Raw genomic sequence first — 19,823 nt, 5'->3', positions numbered from 1 at the left:
CAAACTTAAGTTCATCATTGAATAAAGTGCAGAGGATCAAAGTGTCAGAGTCTTTTATTTAAGACAAGTTTTCTGCTGTATCGTCTGATGTAACACTACTGTCTAACTTACTGTAAATGAGAAAGTAGAACTTGCGGTGATTGTAGTTGGCCTATCATATGCTTCAATTAATACTTTAAATTTAGAGTATTTGTTAGTACTATGTTGCTGCACAAGCACCGTAAAATCTTCAGTCAAAAGCTTAGTCCGTTTTACTAACCTGATGTGGCTACACAGTTTTACAAATACAGGCATGTCTCAATTAGAGGCCTGGTCTGGTTGCCAAGTAGTTCATTTTTTATAAGTGGTTTGGATGTATAGTAATAGTTAGTATTATTCATACCGGTTCAAATAAACAATCGGATCCAATTTCCCATCTTTGCTGAGCGACAGTTTTGTGGAAAAGGAATTAAAGGCCTGTCCCAGATATTGGCCTGTTGACTAAAGTGATTTAAGAAAATAATAGCTCGGGCTTCTAATTGAAGTTATACAGTAGTACTTTTAGTTTATTATAAACACAAGTTTGGTGTGACCATCTATTAAACATCACTGAATGGGAGTTGTTGTTGTCCTGAATTTGAAGAAACTCTTTTACAGTTATTACTTTCAAGTTGTGTTCACCTTGTTCAAAAATGTCAGATTTTGTAAATGGAGTTTAGTGGGAAAATCTTAAATCGCTTCTACGGCACTTCTGTATTAGACATTTTAAAACTTGGATATTGAATGTGTGAGTTTTAGGTGGAAAAAAATAAGAATTTTAAGTTGTTGTCCTGCTGCTTTCGTGTCCTCCCAGAAAGATCACACAAATGGGAAGCAAAAACATGAATAAACAAATGTAATAAACAAGGCAGTAAAATATTAAAACTGGAAAGCCGAATCAAAGAGTGGACCCTTTCAATTTGTGACATTCACATTAGTATCTACAAGGCTGGAACATTTTGAGGGAGGCAGGAAAATATCAAAACAGTTAGAAATGAAAATTGACTTTGGTATGACATTCTTTCCACAATCTTGCATATGGATTTTTGATGTTGAGAGAAATGCCAAATTAAAGAAGGGGTTATTTTGATTTATTAAAATATTAAATTTTTCGTCTACAAGCTTAGAGCATTTTGAGGCAGGCAGTAAAATATTCAAAAGACGAGATTTGTAAATAGAGTTTGGTATGATATTCTTTCAAGATTAATATTTATGAATCTTTAACGTGACAAACGTGCTGAAAACAAGAGTGGATCATTTTAACTTGTTAAAACATTTACCTTTGTATCTATGAGGATGGAACATTTTGAGGCAGGCAGGAAAATATTAACACGATTGGAAATAAATTGAGTTTGGTATGCCGTTCTGTGGCAATTCATATGTATGTAATTTTAATGTAATAAACATGCTGAATATACATTTTTGATATAAAGAAAAATGCCGAAGTGAAGAGTGGATCATTCTGGGTTTTTTTTTTACAATATTTACTTATTCATCTACAAGGTAAGAACACTTTGAGAGAGGCAGGGAAACCTTAAAACTGCTAGATTTGTGAATGGGGTTTGGTGTGACTCTTTGCGAGTGTTTTTCCGAGACAACGGCGCCGCTCAGTGGTACTAACCCTGCAATGCAGCCATTCCCAAACGACGGTGTCCTCAGAGGGTCAAAACAGCCGTCATTGAACTCCTGTAGGAAAAAAGGCGAAGTGTGTTTGTTGTGCTCGGAGGCGGAGGGAGGCGGCAGACTGAAGACGAGGTCGGGTAGACTCGTTTTCATTTCCATCGCTCATATATAAATGTTTCAGTCCGCTGAGTCGGTCACAGAGTATCGGACAGCACAGAGGAGCTAGCTGAGGCTAGGCTAACTAACGGAGGCTAGGCTAACTAACGGGAGTTTAAACAGACGTTATTTAGCTCACTGTTAGCATGATGCTAACATCTCAGTCCAACATGGCGGAATAACAAACTAAACTGCAGTTAAACTGAAACATTCAGCGTTTGATTTGAAGCTCAGTTAACTGGATTTAGTGGCTGAGATTTAATTAAAAGTTTAAGAGTCAGTTCTTACAGAATAATTGACCAAGAAACATGCGAAGTGATTGCAGAAATGATCATTCTCAGTAGTTTCGTAATGTTATCAATGAGGTGTTAAACTGTCAGATTTTTAAATGGAGTTTGGTCTGACTGTCTTGAATATGATGTGTCTTGAGACATGCTGAATTGAAGAGTGGATACTTCTCTTTTACTCTTTTGTTTTGCAGTGTTATTTATGAGGTGTTAACATTTGACTAGATATTAAAATGCCAGATAATTTAAATCAGCTTGGAATGGCATTCATAAATATAACTGGACATTAGCATTGGAGTATGAAACATTTTAGGAGTGGATTCGTTGCATTTACAACCTCTTTTACAGTATTACCGACTGTGCTGTAGCTGGGTTCACTTTGCTGGGTTAAAATGTCAGATTTTCTAAATGGAGTTTGGTGGGTGATGCGTGTATCATCATTTCCATGGCACTGATGTGAAACATCATAAAACATCAGACGTGTCTAATTGAACTCCTTTTTATGAACAATTTTGTAATATTTGGTGGCACACAGTGATGTTTTAGGTGAAAAATAATGGTGTGATATGTTGCTGCATAACTTCTACCAGTTTTTATTACAACAATATTTAACTGTCAGATTGACTGATACTCATACAGTCTGAAATACAACATTAAAACTAACCTGTAAATAAAGATCACGTTTTGTCTTCTTGTATGAAGGAGGTGGTGATGTCACTCAGATATCTGAGGCTTGGGCAGTTACCATGGAGACAGATGGCGACAGAAACAATAATGTCAGCAGTCCTGAACCTGAACAGGTGAGACACACTGACATTAGCGCTGCTAACAGCTGACCTCTGCCTCCAGTCTTTGTGCTAAGCTAGGCTAACACATTCCCCTTTGCTTCCAGTCTTTGTGAAAAATTAGGCTCACAGCTTCCCTCTGCTTCAGGTCCTTGTGCAATGCTAGGCTAAAGGTTTCCCTCTGCTTCCAGTCTTTATGCTAAGCTAGGCTAACACATTCCCCTTTGCTTCCAGTTTTGGTGCTAAGCTAGGCTAACAGCTTTCCTCTGCCTCCAGTCTTTGTGCTATGCTAGGCTAATAGTTTCCCCCTGCCTCCAGTATTTGTACTAAGCTAGGTGAACAGTTTCCCTCTGCCTCCAGTCTTTAAGCTAACAGTTTATACCTGCTTCCAGTCTTTGTGCTAAGCTAGGCTAACAGTTTCCCCCACACATGCAATCTTTGTGCTAAGCTAGGCTAACAGTTTCTCCAGCATAACTCCCCTTCAGACTTTGTTGCTTGTGTCTTTCTTTTTTCTTTTTCTTTTTCTTTTTTTGTGTGAAAACAGACGTGAGAAAGTACAAGTTGTTACATTTTTATTAAACAGTTTGGTGTTTTGGTAAATTTGATGTAATCAGACTTGAATTATTTTTATTTTTTTGTTCATAACAAGAGACGAAAATAAACCATCAGTTTTTCTGACACCAGTCTGCAGATCCTGGATCAGACCTGCTGTTTGGCTCCACCTCCTCCCTTGATTCACCTGAAACAGGAGCCGCACTAAACCCCGCCCCACCGTCAGCTGACCCCGACCCATCTGATCCCTTTGTTGACACCTCAGTGACATCACAGCTGCTGGCTCCAGCTGTGGCGACATGTCCCAGTCAGCTGATCATCGTGGAGCAGCAAGGAGACACGCTGCCCGCCGAGCGCATGGTGAGACTCCGATCAGCTGAAAACGGATCAGTTTGTAGATTATTTTTTCATTCAAGTGTGTTTCTGTGTGTGTCAGGTGATCGTGACGGGCCAAGCAGAGGGCAGAGAGGTGTTTGTCATCCCATCCAATCAGCTGGCGGTGATCTCCAGTAGCCCAGCAGGTACTGAAGGAGAATTCTGATTGGAGGAAGAGGACAGTGATGTCAGTCAGTGTTGTTTATTGTGTTTGTTAATGTGTGTGTGTAGGTCCTGTTGTAAACATCCCGGTAACCACGGTAACAGACTCCAGCAGCAGTCGACCTCCCAGAGAGCAGCCGGCAAACGGCAGGTTGGCCTCAGTATCCCATAATCCATTTCACCGTGTCACTGGTTGATTCATTCAGGCTCTCATCACTTGCAGACAGGAAGTGATCACATGATGTCTGTCAGAGGCGTCTGCAGGCGGCGAGTGTTCGATTCTCACAGGATCAGTTTAGGTGGAATTCTCAGTAGGAGCTCCAGCCGGTGCGCTACAGAGTGCTGTTAATTTACCAGAGGCATTTTATATCTGGCCGACTTTTGGAGACTATGGCGGGGCAAATTAGACTATGGTGGGCCGCCATAGTCCCGTCAATGTATGGGAAACACTGGATGATACGTCATGTTTGTAGTCGACCAATGAAGATGAGTTTACATATCACCTTGGGTTCGTCCTTCACCTTCTCAAAATGATCCCACACTTTGGATTTCCTGCCCGACATGTTATTAACTAGCCTGTGGAATAACCGCAGGTACCAGCCCTGGAAATTAACCTGACTCCTGTCTGACTGCTGAGCGTGGACACTTCCTGTGTCTGTCCTTTGAAATTAAATTCCCACATGGTCCAGTCAGATAGGTTTGGATTTATTTTGACAAGGTGCAGCTCCTGATAGAGTTTCGTGTTTGTTTTTTTCTTTTTTCTCCGAATAAGCAACCAATGAAATCTTGCTGATCAATGACCTTTCTGGTCGACTAACGTTGACTGTTAGGAGGCAGCCCTAGTTTCAACAGTAGCCCAGAACAGACAAACCAAACACTGGCTCTAGGTAGGGACATTCATGTTTTCATAGTCAGCTGCTACTACGCAACGAGCAGCATCAGAAAAACACTGATTTGTTTGAACATGAAACTGTATTCAGTGTTTTTACTGGTTTAAATCAGCTGGTCTCATTTATAAACACTGCATACGCACAATTTTTTTTTGGCGCACATCATTTTTAGTATGGATCCTACGCCCTGTTTTATAAATGAGAGCCCTGGTGTGTGTGTGTGTGTTTTGGAGAGGAAGAGACCTCTGTGGATAATTCAACACCTGAACAGTGAACACTGAAAGAATTCCAACCAGGAGACATTTCAGCTGGTTGTAATCTGTGAGCCTCACTGATAGATGCCATTTAATACTGAATCCTGAATCTGACACACTGGAGCTTTATTTAAAGTTCAGGTCTTTGTATGTTTGTTTCAGCAGTCCTGATGTTTCTGCTGGTAAGAAGCCACGGCTCTCCGGCGTCCCCAGCTGGGCTCTGAGACTCCGTAACGTGCAGGTCAGTTTGTTTACTCTGTATCATGGATGTGACTAAAGCAGTTTGACTGTATTGTTTTCTGTAGTTTTTGAAGACTCTCAGTCATCCAGATCATGGTAATCTCAGACTGCTGTCAGCCCTAGAGTCGTCTCCTTTGGTCTGAATCAGGGACTCATGTTGTTCCAAAGTTGTATAATTGCCTAGAGTTGGTTCGTGTTCTCACGGCAGCATTTACAAGCGGACCAGATCAAATGCCTTGTGTGAGAAAGCTGCTCTTGATTGGTCAGAATTTCCATGTGGGAAAAATCCAGGAAGTAAAGCAAACGTTGAAGAAGAGTACACTTGCAAGATAAATGTGACACTTTCTAATGTCACAATGGAGGGACAACTACGCAGGTTGATTTTAGCGCTGCTCATCGTGGACTATATTGCTGTCATTGTTCATTTTAGTCAAACCATACAGTTTGAAAACGAGGCAAACGCGGCTCCAACTAGAAAACAATGTTTTGATGCATTGGATGTGCTGAATGTGCATATTAAGGCAGTACAGGAGGAGGTGCACATTAATAATCCTCCAGGACTGTAACATGCTCATGTTTAACCCAAACAATGTGTCATGTGACTGCAGTTGGTTCACATCCAGGTCGGAACACCTTCTCACCACAAACCAACCGCACCAGAGTTCGTTTGTAACTGGACTGAGACCACCTCTTCAAGAAGGTCTCAGTCCGGTTGTTTTGGTGCACACCTGAGTGTGATTGCTGTGTTCACACCTGCCCAAGCGAACCGCACTGAGGGGGCAAACGAACTTTAGTATGATTGCCTACAACATAGCATTTAGGATTGTTTTCTGTTGGACTATCCAAACTGCCTGCAAGCAACAAGATGCCATGCCGCGTGTGAGTGAGTCTATGTGTGTGTGTGTGTGTTGCAAAAGGGTCTGGGTCAGTACGGAGGATGTTAAGTTGCATGCAAGACTCTGTCTGTGTAATGCATTAGCGAACTAACATCACTTAGCTTTGGTGAAGCCAACTATCAGATAACCTAACTACAAACAATCACAACAGTAACTCACTGAAAACATCATATTAATACATGTAACATACATTGATAAAGGCTAACAGTCTTGTTCAGAGCTGTGGTTCCAGAAGCAGTCTTTGCTGTGTCCTTGTTCCAAACGTGCAAATATGATACTCCTAGCAGAGTTCAAAGTCTAGTGCTAACTTAACTAACGGGGGAAGAACAGGGGAAGGGCAGCTGCATATGTCCTACCTCTGTGGAGGTCCAGGGGAAAGTGAGATGCAGAGTAAAAGCATTTCCCTAAGTTGGCCTGGTGACATCACAGGTCACATGTCACTGTGAAAGTATTGCCCAGTCAAGTTTAAAACCTGGGTCCATGGGCAGGCCTCACACTAAGGTGTGACAATGAGGCATCCTGTGGAGATGAGTGCCAAATGGTTGTCTTTTGTTTGAAGAACAAAGGGTCCTAGACAGCAGTACCACAGCTGCTGGCTCGTTTACATGACGTGACAGAGTTTCATATTTAACGGATTAAGTGTGGAGAGAGAGCGTCCGATGTAACGCAATGCAGCTTGTTAGTCTGACACTCCCATTCCGTCAGGACGGGGTGTAAGTTTCCTTCGGTGTTAACAGAGATAAAAACTGATAAAATCATTCATTATTTCCATCTTAAAAAGAATCAGACTGAAATGAGTGTTTGTCCCCACCGTGTCTCAGGGGACAGGTGACAGTACCTTGTGAATCTGTTTTGACATCATGGTCTTGTGTCAGTAGAAGTTGGGAGACTCCTTCAGAGGGTTCTGCTGTTCGGAGGCGGAGCTGGAGGCCATCTTGTTGCTCCATAAGCAGCAGACCGGATGTGTCTTTGGGACTCGTCAGTCTCCGTCTGTGGACAAACCCGCAACCAGACTCATGTGGAAGTCTCAGTACGTCCCCTACGACGGCATCCCCTTTGTCAACACAGGTCAGTTTATTTTATTTGAAGGTATTTTATCAGTTTAATGACGTTTTGAGCTGAACTAACTTCAGTGTCTCAGTCTCACTGTGATAGTACAAAGTTTCACTGGACAGAAAATTTTAGATGTGTTTTCTCCCTGTAAATCTTCCTGTTGTTCCAAACTGTTTAATTTATTTGGAGACGCAGCAATTTATCATCTGACCTTCGGTATCAGCCAGTATTCTCCTTGTTGACTGCCATCAGCCAATCAGCAATCAAGATAACTTCACAGAAGGCAGTGGAGGATGTTTTCTGTTGTGTCTCCTGACTGACTGATCCTGGTGACAAAAGAAAAGGTGTTTCGGACAGAGATGGAGTCCAGTGTCCTGAAGGCATCCCCAGAAGAGTAAAAACATGTATGGGACAAACAGAGACAGAATCCAATGTCCCAACGGTGTCACAGGAACAATAGAAAAGGTGTTTGATACGAACAGAGACAGTGTACGACGTCCAGATGGTATCCCTAAGACAATAGAAAGCCTGTTTTGGATGGCCAGAAATGGCGTCCAACATATAACGACAGGGACGCAGGGATCATAGAAAAGGTGTTTGGGTCAAACAGACTCCTATCTTTGTTTTAACATCAGTATTTTTATGTCTGAAATTCATATTTTTTATTGTGTAAATGTTTTATACCTGTTTAATGGGTGTTAATGGACTCTGACGTTATAATGATCATCAGTAACTTTAATAATCATATGCAGACTGTGAACTCAAACTAGAAAAGATCAGTTTTTTATGTTGAAACTGTGGCAGAAGAAAAATAAAGACAGATGAAAAGAGAAAGTAAAGAAATAAAAGGTTTAGAGGTTATGTAAAAGTATTGCTCAGTGAAGTGATGATCAGCAGGTGATGATCAGTGTGTGTGTGTGTCTTTCAGGCAGCAGAGCGATTGTGATGGAGTGTCAGTTTGGACCTCGCAGGAAAGGACTGCAGCCAAACAGGAACTGTGACCTCCCTGCAGACACAGCGTCATACAGAGCTACCTGTCCTGCCAGGTACGCAACACACATATTGACATGTTCTTCATACGAGTATTTCTGCAGCACAGTGATGACCTGTCGTCTGTTTCAGGATCTACATAAAGAAAGTTCGTAAGTTTCCGGACTTCAAAGTTCCAACAGAGGAGACAGCAGACAGGAGGACAGTGAGACAGGAGCAAGAGAAGGCCTTTCAGAGTCTGAAGAACCAGAACCTGGAGACAGGAGGAGTCATCAGGTACAACGACACACCTGATGCTCACATGCAGTCTGTGTGTGCTAACTGACTGATCTTCATCATGTTCACCTGTGTGTGTCTCTGTTCAGATTTTACCTGCAGCTCCCCACAGAGAGAGCTCACTTGTATCACACTGTGGACACGCCTCCCATTCCCCCACCTCCCCCTGACCTGTCCCCTCCCCCCACCCAGCCAGAGGAGGAAGAAGAAGAGGAGGCAGGAGAGCAGGTAGGAGTCCAGGAGGAGATTCCAGGACTTGTTGAAGAGGTTTGAGGGGTCCTGGAGTCCTTCTTTAATATTTAACATGTTTTGTATGGGCTTTATCCAAAAAACAGTTCAACGACGTCTCACAGAAGATTTAAGGGTCCTTGACGAGATTAAAATCATTGAAGAAGCTCCATGGTTCCTTGAAAAGGTTATTGGAATCCTTGAGACAGCTTAAAAAGTACTTTAAAGGGTTCTTGATGTAAGGAGTCATCAAGAAGGGTCTAGAAGTCTTGGAGGGAACTGGTTACTCGAATAAGGTCCTTGAGAACATTGTAGGAGTTCCTGTGGACGTTCTGGTTCTGGGGCTCTTTGGGAAACCTTGAAGAAGGTCTCAGGATCATTGATTCCTTAAACTTCCACCAGGAATCACTGAGGAGATTGAAGAAGTCCTTGGGGGAGCTCCAGGAGTCTTTGAAGAGGCATAGGAGTCCTTGAGAAGACTCCAGGAGTCTTTGAAGAGGCTCCAGGAGTCCTTGAAGGGGCTCCAGGGGTCTTTGAGGGAGCTCCAGGAGTCCTTGAGGGAGCACCAGGAGTCTTTAAAAGGATCCAGGGTTCCTTAAGGAGGCTCCATGAGTCCTCAGCAGTGGTGGGACAGTCTGTCCTGATGGTGGCGCTGTAGGAGACACGATGGAGTCATTGACATGTAAAAGGTTGATGGTGTTGATCTGATTATTGATGATTGGTATTGACTGATTACTGATTGTATGGATCATATTGATCGTGATGTCAGGCTGTCATCATTGTTAGTATGTCTTTGTTAGCATCATGCTAACAGCGTTGTGTCCCCGTCAGGACGGAGCCGCCCCGTCTCGTCTCCACCCTCGGGTGGCGGAGAGGATCAGACAGCTGGTGGCTGCAGGTCATCATCAGGTCTACACCGTCCGCAAACAGCTCAGGTAGGATCACACCTGTGACTCCGCCTCTCCACACACACCTGTTACATGTGTGTTACATGTTTTGTGTGTGTGTGTGTGTGTGTGTGTGCTCAGGCGTTTTGTGGAGAAGGAGCTGTTTAAATGTGACGGTCTTCCAGAGAGACACAACCTCAGATTCTTCCCCACCGTCAACGACATCAAGAACCACATTCACGAGTCCCAGAAGGCCCTGGGGCTGACGGCCTCCACCACTGCAGAGGTCCCACACACACACACACACACACACACAGAAAATACTCAAGTACATGTACCTCTAAATTGTACTTCAGGTACAAACTCAGTAACTTTCCAGGCTATGTCTGTGGTTTGAAGTGAGTGTGTCTCCCTCTAGTGGACAGAAGACAGTACTGACCCTCTGATGGAGACCGTCACTCTGACACTGACTCCTGCTGCTGAAGGTAACACACACACACACACACACACACACACATTTCATTTCTCTGAATTCAGATTAAAAACAGAAACATTATTATAAACGGAAACAGTTCTTGATGATGATCCAGCAGTCCTTGATGGGGCCCTAGGAGGCCTTGAGAAGTAAACACTAAAATAAAACGATAGAGACTCTATTAAAGTAAATGAAGATATTGAGAACAGAGACATGAACACATGACTGGAGGGTAAGAGGGTTCATGGTGAGTACTGAGCCACACAGACTGACACTTGTACTGAAGGACGTCAGCCATGTTGTCTTTAGGACAGTAACTGTGAATAGGTCATGTCCTCCAGCCGTGTCTCTTTGTCTCCAGGTGTGGACGGCACTGAGTCTTTGTCTCCTGAAGCTGTGCAGCTCTTTAGCTCTCTGTCGTCTCTGCAGCCGAGGATCTTCGCTCAGCTGCAGGTCAGATAATAATCAATCACTTCACAGTCACGTTCACTGAAGCTGAATGAACGTGTGAATGTTGTTTTTACTGACAGGGAATCCTGCAGCCGCTCCCCCCTCCTCCTCCTCCCCCTCTGTCCCCCTCCCTGCTGCCGGTCGTCAGCCCCTCCTCCTTCCTCCAGCCTGCTGTAGGAGAGTCAGAGGAGGAGCTCCATGAGGGGCAGCAGCTCTGTGGAGGAGCCCAGCAGGAGGTGCAACTGCAGATCATCAACTCTCCTGACACCACTGAGGATGGTAATCACACACACTAAGCCCCACCCCCCTTTAGTTACTGACTTTTTTTTAACACAAAATACTGTAGTAAGCTAATGATAAGCTAACTGTTAGCCTTGGCAGTAGCACTAGCATACATGCTAACATTAGCAGCTGACATCAGAGCAGATAAATAATGTTTAACCCTTAAACCTTTGTGTTTTTGTTTCGTGTATCATTCTCAGCTCTGATTGGTGGAAACGTGCTTCAGGTGGAGGTTAAGGAAGAAGAGGAGGAGATGAAGATGAAGGAGATGGAGGACTTTACTGGTTCTTGTTGAACCCTCAGCACTTATCCAGTAACTCAGTATGTGACACCAGTTTTAACACCAGTTATTCACATCACTTCAGCGTTCCCTCTGAGCCACTGACAGACTTTTACTGTGAAACATCTGAGCTGAGAACCGGAGTTTTATCGATGGGACCTAACAACAATGGAAAAAACAGTGAAGGTGACTGATTTTGGAAATGATCAGTGAACGGAAACAGGACGTTCCCAGGAGGTTCTGGGTAAACTGCAGAAGGTGAATAAGAGCAGTGTGCTTGGCCCACATGGGGTCACACGGGACGACCTCCTGATGTGGGACATGAAAGGTGGAAAGTTGGCGGACCTGTTAAACTGTCTTTGAAAACTGTTGTTGAAAACTTCCGGAATGCTTGAAACATGTGCAACATGAATCAGAGGCATCCAGAACATCATGAGGACGTTCTCAGGACCGTCGACCAGGAGACAGACTGAGGTTACTCTGTTATAAATGAAGGGCTGGTTCTCTGTGGAGGTCCATAATCACCATTAATGTCTGTTTCTATGGTCCACAGTAACTCTCTGTAGTGTGTGACATCATGTAAATGCAAAATTACAGACCCTTCTAGCGTGGATATCACAGACGTGATTTTATCACCTGGAGGTGCAGCTGCCTCTCCCTCACAGGGCTGTAGGCTCCATAGGAGTCTTAAAATGTGTTTGTCTTGTTGTGTTATTGGAGCCAGAATAAAAGGAGTCATGGCTCAAAACCAGCCGCCACTGCCCGTCAACAAAAACAAAGATGGTTAAATGTGATAAGACCAAAGGACTGGACGGAGACCATCATCAAAAATGCTCAAATGTGCAGCGCACACTTCATATCAGGTTAGGGAAAAAGTATTTCCTGTTGTAGGGATGAATAAGGTTATGTGTATTAAGGGTTATCATGTCCACCTCATCAGAAACTGGGGAGGGATTAAGAGGAATATTGGATTTCTCTGGAACGCTAACTTTTTAGCACATTAGCTAATGTTAGCTTCCATAGCAAAACAAACAAGTGTGGTCCTCCTTTGAGAGATTGGCTTCCTGTGACATCATCCATCCACTGAGTGAGAGCATACGGGTCAGCCAGTCTGGTCCCGTTGGTCAGTGTTTACTTATTCAAGTAACACTGGCGGTCCCGGAGAGTGAGTGACCTGACATGGTGCGTTGGTAAATTCAGTCTGACGCTCTACACTAAAATGAGAGCCCTGTTGGTCGAAGAAATGGAGCATAATATGTCTACACAAATTAACGGTTAAGTTAATCACACATTCACTGCGCTCGGCTCTGGATAACTGAACGATACATTCAGACAGCGCTCCGAATTTACAAACGGTCCAGTGTGTGCGCTCCGGCACTCAGAATGAGTATTTCTGAACACACCACTCTCATCATCTTCCTCCATTGTCTAAAACAAGACAACAGAACTTGCTAGCTAATGTCTGTGGAGAATTGTTTTGCCTCCAGCTAAGCCCCGCCCACCAAAAAACATCATACTGTTTACTAACAGTAAAAGGGTCTATTGATATCAGCTGATGTGACGTGTAGGTTTGCAACGATGTACCGGTTTTAAGGTATACTGTGATGGTTATCAGTACCGTGTGCATTTGCTTATCTGCGATTTTTTTTTTTTAAAAACTGCAACTGGACAAAATCTCAACTTTATTTTAGTTATTTTCAAAAGGGGAGATTTTTGACGTAAACTTAAACTGGAAAAAATGGTTTCAAGTTTCAGTTATAGTAATAAAACATTTGCTTAACCAAAAATAATCTTTCCGTTTTAACTCCTTTAAGGATCATTCTGACTGATGACAATGATAATTATGTAATAATGTGATACCAAGAAATCGTGTTATTTTCTGAGACGGTTATCGTACCTTGGAAATCTCATACCGTTGCAGCCCCAGTGATGAGTGGTTGTAGACTTTAAACTTGTAAATGTGAATTTTGTTGATGTAAATAATATCCTGTTTATTTCTGTACAGTTTAAATATTTGCACTTTAAGATGGAAAATGTTCTCAATAGATTATTTAATGAGCTTTTATTGTGTTTGTTTTTCTTCTTAGGAGCTTGAAAACTACGTGTGAATGTCATTAAAACAACATGCTATACGATGACTTTTTTTCATGGTTTTTGACAACATATTATACTATCACTTTTTTTGGTAATTTTGGACGACATACTACACTATGACGGTTTTTTTTTTGGTAATTTTGGAAGACATGCTATACTATGACGTTTTTCATGATTTTTGACAACATATGACTTTTTTTGGTAATTTTGGAAGACATGCTATACTATGACGTTTTTTCATGATTTTTGGTGACAGACTATACTATGACGTTTTTTCATGATTTTGGACGAAATACTATACTATGACGTTTTTTTCATGATTTTGGACCACATACTATACTATGACGTTTTTTCATGATTTTGGACGAAATACTATACTATGACGTTTTTTTCATGATTTTGGACGACATACTATACTATGACTTTTTTTTTTGGTAATTTTGGAAGACATGCTATACTATGACGTTTTTTCATGATTTTGGACGACATATGACTTTTTGGTAATTTTGGAAGACATACTATACTATGACCTTTTTTTTGGTAATTTTGGACCACATACTATACTATGACTTTTTTCATGATTTTGGACAACATACTATACTGTGACTTTTTTTCATGATTTTGGACGACATGCTATACTATGACTTTTTTTTTTGGTAATTTTGGACCACATACTATACTATGACGCTTTTTCATGGTTTTGGACGACATACTATACTATGACTTTTTTTCATGATTTTGGACGACATACAGGTGCTGGTCATATAATTAGAATATCATCAAAAAGTTGATTTATTTCAGTAATTCCATTCAAAAAGTGAAATTTGTATATTATATTCATTCATTACACACAGACTGATATATTTCAAATTATTATTTCTTTTAATTTTGATGATTATAACTGACAACTAATGAAAATCCCAAATTCAGTATCTCAGAAAATTAGAATATTACTGAAGACCAATACAAAAAAAGGATTTTTAGAAATGTTGGCCAACTGAAAAGTATGAACATGAAAAGTATGAGCATGTACAGCACTCATTACTTAGTTGGGGCTCCTTTTGCCTGAATTACTGCAGCAATGCGGCGTGGCATGGAGTCGATCAGTCTGTGGCACTGCTCAGGTGGTATGAGAGCCCAGGTTGCTGTGATAGTGGCCTTCAGCTCTTCTGCACTGTTGGGTCTGGCGTGTCGCATCTTCCTCTTCACAATACCCCATAGATTTTCTATGGGGTTAAGGTCAGGCGAGTTTGCTGGCCAATCAAGAACAGGGATACCATGGTCCTTAAACCAGGTACTGGTAGCATTGGCACTGTGTGCAGGTGCCAAGTCCTGTTGGAAAATGAAATCTGCATCTCCATAAAGTTGGTCAGCAGCAGGAAGCATGAAGTGCTCTAAAACTTCTGGTAGACGGCTGCATTGACCTTGGAGCTCAGAAAACACAGTGGACCAACACCAGCAGATGACATGGCACCCCAAACCATCACTGACTGTGGAAATTTTACACTGGACCTCAAGCAACGTGGATTCTGTGCCTCTCCTCTCTTCCTCCAGACTCTGGGACCTTGATTTCCAAAGGAAATGCAAAATTTACTTTCATCAGAGAACATAACTTTGGACCACTCAGCAGCAGTCCAGTCCTTTTTGTCTTTAGCCCAGGCAAGACGCTTCTGACGCTGTCTCTTGTTCAAGAGTGGCTTGACACAAGGAATGCGACAGCTGAAACCCATGTCTTGCATACGTTGGTGCGTGGTGGTTCTTGAAGTACTGACTCCAGCTGCAGTCCATTCTTTGTGAATGTCCCCCACATTTTTGAATGGGTTTTGTTTCACAATCCTCTCCAGGGTGCGGTTATCCCTATTGCTTGTACACTTTTTTCTACCACATCTTTTCCTTCCCTTCGCCTCTCTATTAATGTGCTTGGACACAGAGCTCTGTGAACAGCCAGCCTCTTTAGCAATGACCTTTTGTGTCTTGCCCTCCTTGTGCAAGGTGTCAATGGTCGTCTTTTGGACAACTGTCAAGTCAGCAGTCTTCCCCATGATTGTGTAGCCTACAGAACTAGACTGAGAGACCATTTAAAGGCCTTTGCAGGTGTTTTGAGTTAATTAGCTGATTAGAGTGTGGCACCAGGTGTCTTCAATATTGCACCTTTTCACAATATTCTAATTTTCTGAGATACTGAATTTGGGGTTTTCATTAGTTGTCAGTTATAATCATCAAAATTAAAAGAAATAAACACTTGAAATATATCAGTCTGTGTGGAATGAATGTATACATTATACAAGTTTCACTTTTTGAATGGAATTACTGAAATAAATCAACTTTTTCATGATATTCTAATTATATGACCAGCACCTGTACTACAGTATGATGTTTTTTCATGATTTTGGACGACATGCTATACTATGGCTTTTTTTCATGATTTTTGATGACATACTATACGATGATTTTTTTTAATGATTTTTGATGATATACTATTCCTTTTTATATGTTTGTAACGTACTATAGTATGGGAATGTCATATTTTACAACATAGTAAATTTTGACTTTTTGATATTTTCATAACATGACTTTTTTGTAACATAGTATACTATAACTTTTTCTTGAAATGACTTGACAGTGGTTTTTTTTAACATATTGCACTCTGAGTTTTTTTTATGTTATTTTTGTAACATACTATATTAAGACTGCAATAATTTTTATAACATTTCGGCAGCTGAGGAATATATATATATATATATATATATATATATATATATATATACACACATATATATACATATATACATCATAACTATGGTCTAGATTCAATGTACAATGTGTACCTAATTTGAGTTAAACATGAGAGCAGGAAAGACACAGGAAACAGAGAGCACGTGTAGTGCTGAAATCATGCTTTATTAAATCAGAAATGCATAAAACTCAAGGAGGATGAAATATATGTCTACATTAACAGATCAATTAAATCAAAGTGCAGGGAAAAACATGACTTTTCTTTTCTCTCACAGGAGGTGGAGTCCCTGTGGCAAACAAAAGACCCTGACTACTGACAAGGTGAACTGACTACAAGCTACAAACACTCCCACTGCAACACACAAACACATTAGCTAGCTATCCTCCGAGAGACAGCGCTGCTTCTGCACAGCAGAGCCGGCGGTGACTTCCTCTTTTATGGCCAGGAGATGTTACGTTTTTGAAAGCCGGTCCGGCCGTCCTGTGCAGAAACAGCGCTCTTTATTAAAATGATCTAAACGCTGAGAGTGCAGGCCGCTCGCACTCTGAGCTGGTCATCAAATCATGGTGGTATGACACAGTCAGTCTGAGCACAAGGCCGGTTCATGCTGCTTACATGAGGGTAATGCAAACAGCATTCAGGGTCTTACGCTCATGGTACAACTCATAGGAAACTGTAATATCTCACGCAGACGCGTGTTCAAACAATAACTTTGTCTTTTTGTTTCATAACGTCAACAGGGAGCCTCTCTACCTGTTGAGGCAATCTTAAAGACTTCAACTTATCGTTGAGGCACAGAGTTTAGTTTCTCAGTTTGACAGGGTATTCGTTCTTAGTGAAACTTTCTCCTGTTAAAACATTTGTTCTTTTGTTTCAGTTAATATTATTGTCATAAATAACAATGCATACATTTCCCATAACCGTTAAATTCGGCTATATACATTATGTACATGTCACAGAAAAGTTGTTCAAAAATCCTAAGTCATAATTGTCCAATATGGCACATTTTATAACAACTTTAGACTTTAGTCTAGTTTGGCATAAATTAATGTCAAGTTTGGTACAAAAATAGTTCATATTTACAAGAACAGAAATCCAGGTCTTTATCACGTAAGATTATTGTTGCTAATTCACTAAATAAAAAGGTTGTGGAAGAGGGAAACGGGGATAAAGATTAACTTTTTTTTTTTCTTTTTACAGGGACCGAATGTGAACGTTGACAGTTGCAGAGTCGGAGCCGAACTCATTGGAAAGTCGGAGAGTGTACGCTCCACTGTCTCCCTCCTTCACCCCAGAGATCACCAGGGTGGAGAGGTCGGCGGTGTTCTCCACATGGCACCGCTCATTCCCATTAGGGAGGGTCCGACCTGAGTGGACCCACTGGACGGAGGGTGCGGGATCTCCGGAGAACACTCCTGCCACAGTCAAGGACTTCCCCAGCTCAGTGCTGACATTCTGCGGGAGAGCTTCGATCTTTGGTGGTGTGCCTGTTGACAAGGAGAAGGACGAGGTCAGTGAGGAAGGATATACGTTTGTAAAAACATGATAAATGATGACATAATAGTCACAGAAATACCAGACAGATTGTTTAATATCAATTATAAGTTTGGCATTTTTGAGACATGTTTAATTGTTGCATCACATTTGTATTTTCATTCCATCTTTACTCACAAAGATGTTCATATCATCTCACATCCACGTACAAGTCACCGACAGATTCAGGCAACTTTAAAAATGCATCTCACCTCTTTGAAGCCCTGTTGTGAGGGTCCTCAGCGAGGAGGAGGCCTCTGCATGCGAGTGAGCAGACATCTCCATCATTTGGCTGCTGGAGCTCATGGAAATCATTGACTCAGCCATCATGGCAGACATGCTAGATGTAGACATGCTCTCAAACGAATACTCTGCAGCAGAGCTGGAGCTGCTGCTGAAACTGCTGGCCTGCATGGAAGCTGCCTCCATACGAACTGATGAGCCAGATAAAGTTTTCTGCATGCTGGCAGCAGCGTCAGAAGCTCTTTGCTCTACAATAATCATTTTTGTTGGTTCTTCAACAAGAGCTGTGAGAATGCAAATGACAAGCACATTCCTCATGTCACAATGTGCACAGGTACAGTCCACTGTATGCATTCATGAGAGTAAGCTGGGGTGCTCAATGCCTCTGATTTCAGGGTTTGAATGTTGAATTTTATTTAAAATATTTGCTTTGATGCACTTCAAGTGTCATTTTCATCACAGAATTTAGTATCAGGCCAAGAAATACACTGAGACAGTGTTTAACTGCATTTACTTGGGATGCAGAGGAAACTTACTGAGGACGTTAAGGGAGGACGTTGCGGAGCACTGTCCAAAGGCATTCGTGGCTTTTATTGTGTATTTCCCGCTGTCTGCAACTGTGGCCTCACAAATCTCCAGAGTGTACACAGTGTTGGAGTGGCTCAGTCTAATGTTTGATGTGACAGGTATCTGCAAAGAGACAAACAGTTGTGTTAACTCTGCTACACAAGATTCTGTTGTTTCATTTACCTTAACCTCCTGAGACCCTGTGTCCTCATGTGAGGACATCACATTTTGGGTTTCCTGCACCTTTAACTTCATTTTGCTTATCTTTGACCTGTTGTCCTCGTTCGTGGATGCTTATATCAACCATCTAGTCTTTGGCCCATTGCCCTTGTTTGTGGACACTTTTATTGACTGTCTAGTCTTTGACCTGTTGTCCTTGTTTGTGGACACTTTTATTGACTGTCTAGTCTTTGACCTGTTGTCCTTGTTTGTGGACATTTTTGTTGACTATCTAGTCTCTGACCTATTGTCCTCGTTTGTGGATGCTTTTATCGGCTTTCTAGTCTTTGACCCATTGTCCTTGTTTGTGGACAGTTTTATCGACCATCTATTCTAACCCCTTCTTTTGAAGTACCAAATATGGGGGCAGTACACAACGGTTATATTGGTACCATTCACAAGTTTTCGCAGTGGAAACAGAAAAAAGCGTACCGAACTGAACTGTACCGTACTGCTCGGTGGAAACCACTATCAGGTAATGATGTGATGATGGGGAAGACAAAGGCCTGAGCTTTTTGTGGCAAAAAGAAAGAAAATTATGGCTATTGTGGTTTTTATTTGAGATCAATATATATCCAGGATTATGCAAACAACAACCTCCCGCAGCCATCATGGGGAAATACTGCCGTATTTACAGCAAAATACCACATTTGTACAGCAAGTTAAGGTAACGTCAGGTCATGACATTATGACACAGAGGACAGAAGCCTTTGGCTTTTCGTGGCAAAAACAACTAATGTTTTAGCTGTTATGATTCTTATTTTAAATCTACTTTTTTAAAGGCTCAGGTCCTATTGATCCCAAACAGTCAGAAGAAATAACAAATGCATACCACACAAAAGCTCAGAAGGTTTAAAACAGTTTAACAACAATTGCAACTAAGATCGGAACAAATCACTTTCTGGAGGATACTACTCACGGTCATGTTGTCTTTTAACCACTCCACATCAGGGGAAGGCTCTCCTGCGAGTTCACATGTGAGTTTAACATTTTGGCCCTCAGTCACAATCTGGGACCGGGGCTGCACCAGGATGTGAGGTGCGTCTGAGCGCTTGGCTGTGACCACAGTATCAAACTGACCCCGGACAGTGACTGTGCAGGTTGTTGATACTGCTCCGGCGCCATTTGTAGCAGTGCACTTGTACACACCGCTGTCAGAGGCCTCCACTTCATAGATTTCAAGATAAGCTGAGCCATACTCCTCAAAGATTTCATACTTCCCTCCCTGAGACACAGCCTGTCAATCAGAAAAATATGGTTCAGCTACTGAC

The 19,823-nt window shown here is 41.9% G+C and overlaps 2 protein-coding genes across 14 annotated transcripts in view; one reads left to right on the top strand and one right to left on the bottom strand.

The window, feature by feature from the left end:
• Positions 1-1,712: 1,712 nt before the first annotated feature.
• LOC125899793 (calcium-responsive transcription factor-like) lies at positions 1,713-13,285 on the top strand. Of its 4 annotated transcripts, none has more exons than XM_049594348.1 (16): positions 1,713-1,773; positions 2,787-2,884; positions 3,554-3,781; positions 3,858-3,942; positions 4,028-4,109; positions 5,265-5,343; positions 7,117-7,306; positions 8,220-8,337; positions 8,414-8,557; positions 8,647-8,785; positions 9,617-9,720; positions 9,814-9,958; positions 10,091-10,157; positions 10,509-10,600; positions 10,678-10,876; positions 11,080-13,285. In XM_049594348.1, exons 2-16 carry the CDS (start codon positions 2,831-2,833, stop codon positions 11,172-11,174), a joined length of 1,821 nt encoding a protein of 606 aa, XP_049450305.1. In that variant the 5' UTR covers positions 1,713-1,773; positions 2,787-2,830; the 3' UTR covers positions 11,175-13,285. The 4 variants fall into 4 exon arrangements, with proteins under 4 accessions (XP_049450305.1, XP_049450306.1, XP_049450307.1 ...); XM_049594349.1 differs by lacking the exon at positions 1,713-1,773 and adding an exon at positions 1,851-2,630; XM_049594350.1 differs by lacking the exon at positions 1,713-1,773 and having other exon boundaries at positions 1,851-2,884; positions 5,268-5,343.
• A 2,848-nt stretch (positions 13,286-16,133) lies between these two features.
• Positions 16,134-19,823, bottom strand: part of LOC125899773 (titin-like) — a 134,924-nt gene continuing 131,234 nt past the window's right edge. For 9 of the 10 annotated variants that reach the window (XM_049594304.1, XM_049594306.1, XM_049594307.1 and 6 more), the window contains 4 exons: positions 19,472-19,789; positions 18,303-18,456; positions 17,736-18,050; positions 16,134-17,477 (listed from right to left, as the gene is read on the bottom strand). In XM_049594304.1, coding sequence (XP_049450261.1) covers positions 17,185-17,477; positions 17,736-18,050; positions 18,303-18,456; positions 19,472-19,789 — 1,080 coding nt within the window. In that variant the 3' untranslated portion in view covers positions 16,134-17,184. The remainder of the gene's footprint in view (positions 17,478-17,735; positions 18,051-18,302; positions 18,457-19,471; positions 19,790-19,823) is intronic. The other variant, XM_049594305.1, reaches the window with a different exon arrangement.

Source organism: Epinephelus fuscoguttatus, linkage group LG13 (assembly GCF_011397635.1).
Source record: "Epinephelus fuscoguttatus linkage group LG13, E.fuscoguttatus.final_Chr_v1".
NCBI classification, from domain to species: domain Eukaryota; kingdom Metazoa; phylum Chordata; class Actinopteri; order Perciformes; family Serranidae; genus Epinephelus; species Epinephelus fuscoguttatus.
The sequence above is the reverse complement of the archived record's forward strand: the minus strand, read 5'-3'. Positions and strand labels throughout refer to the sequence as shown.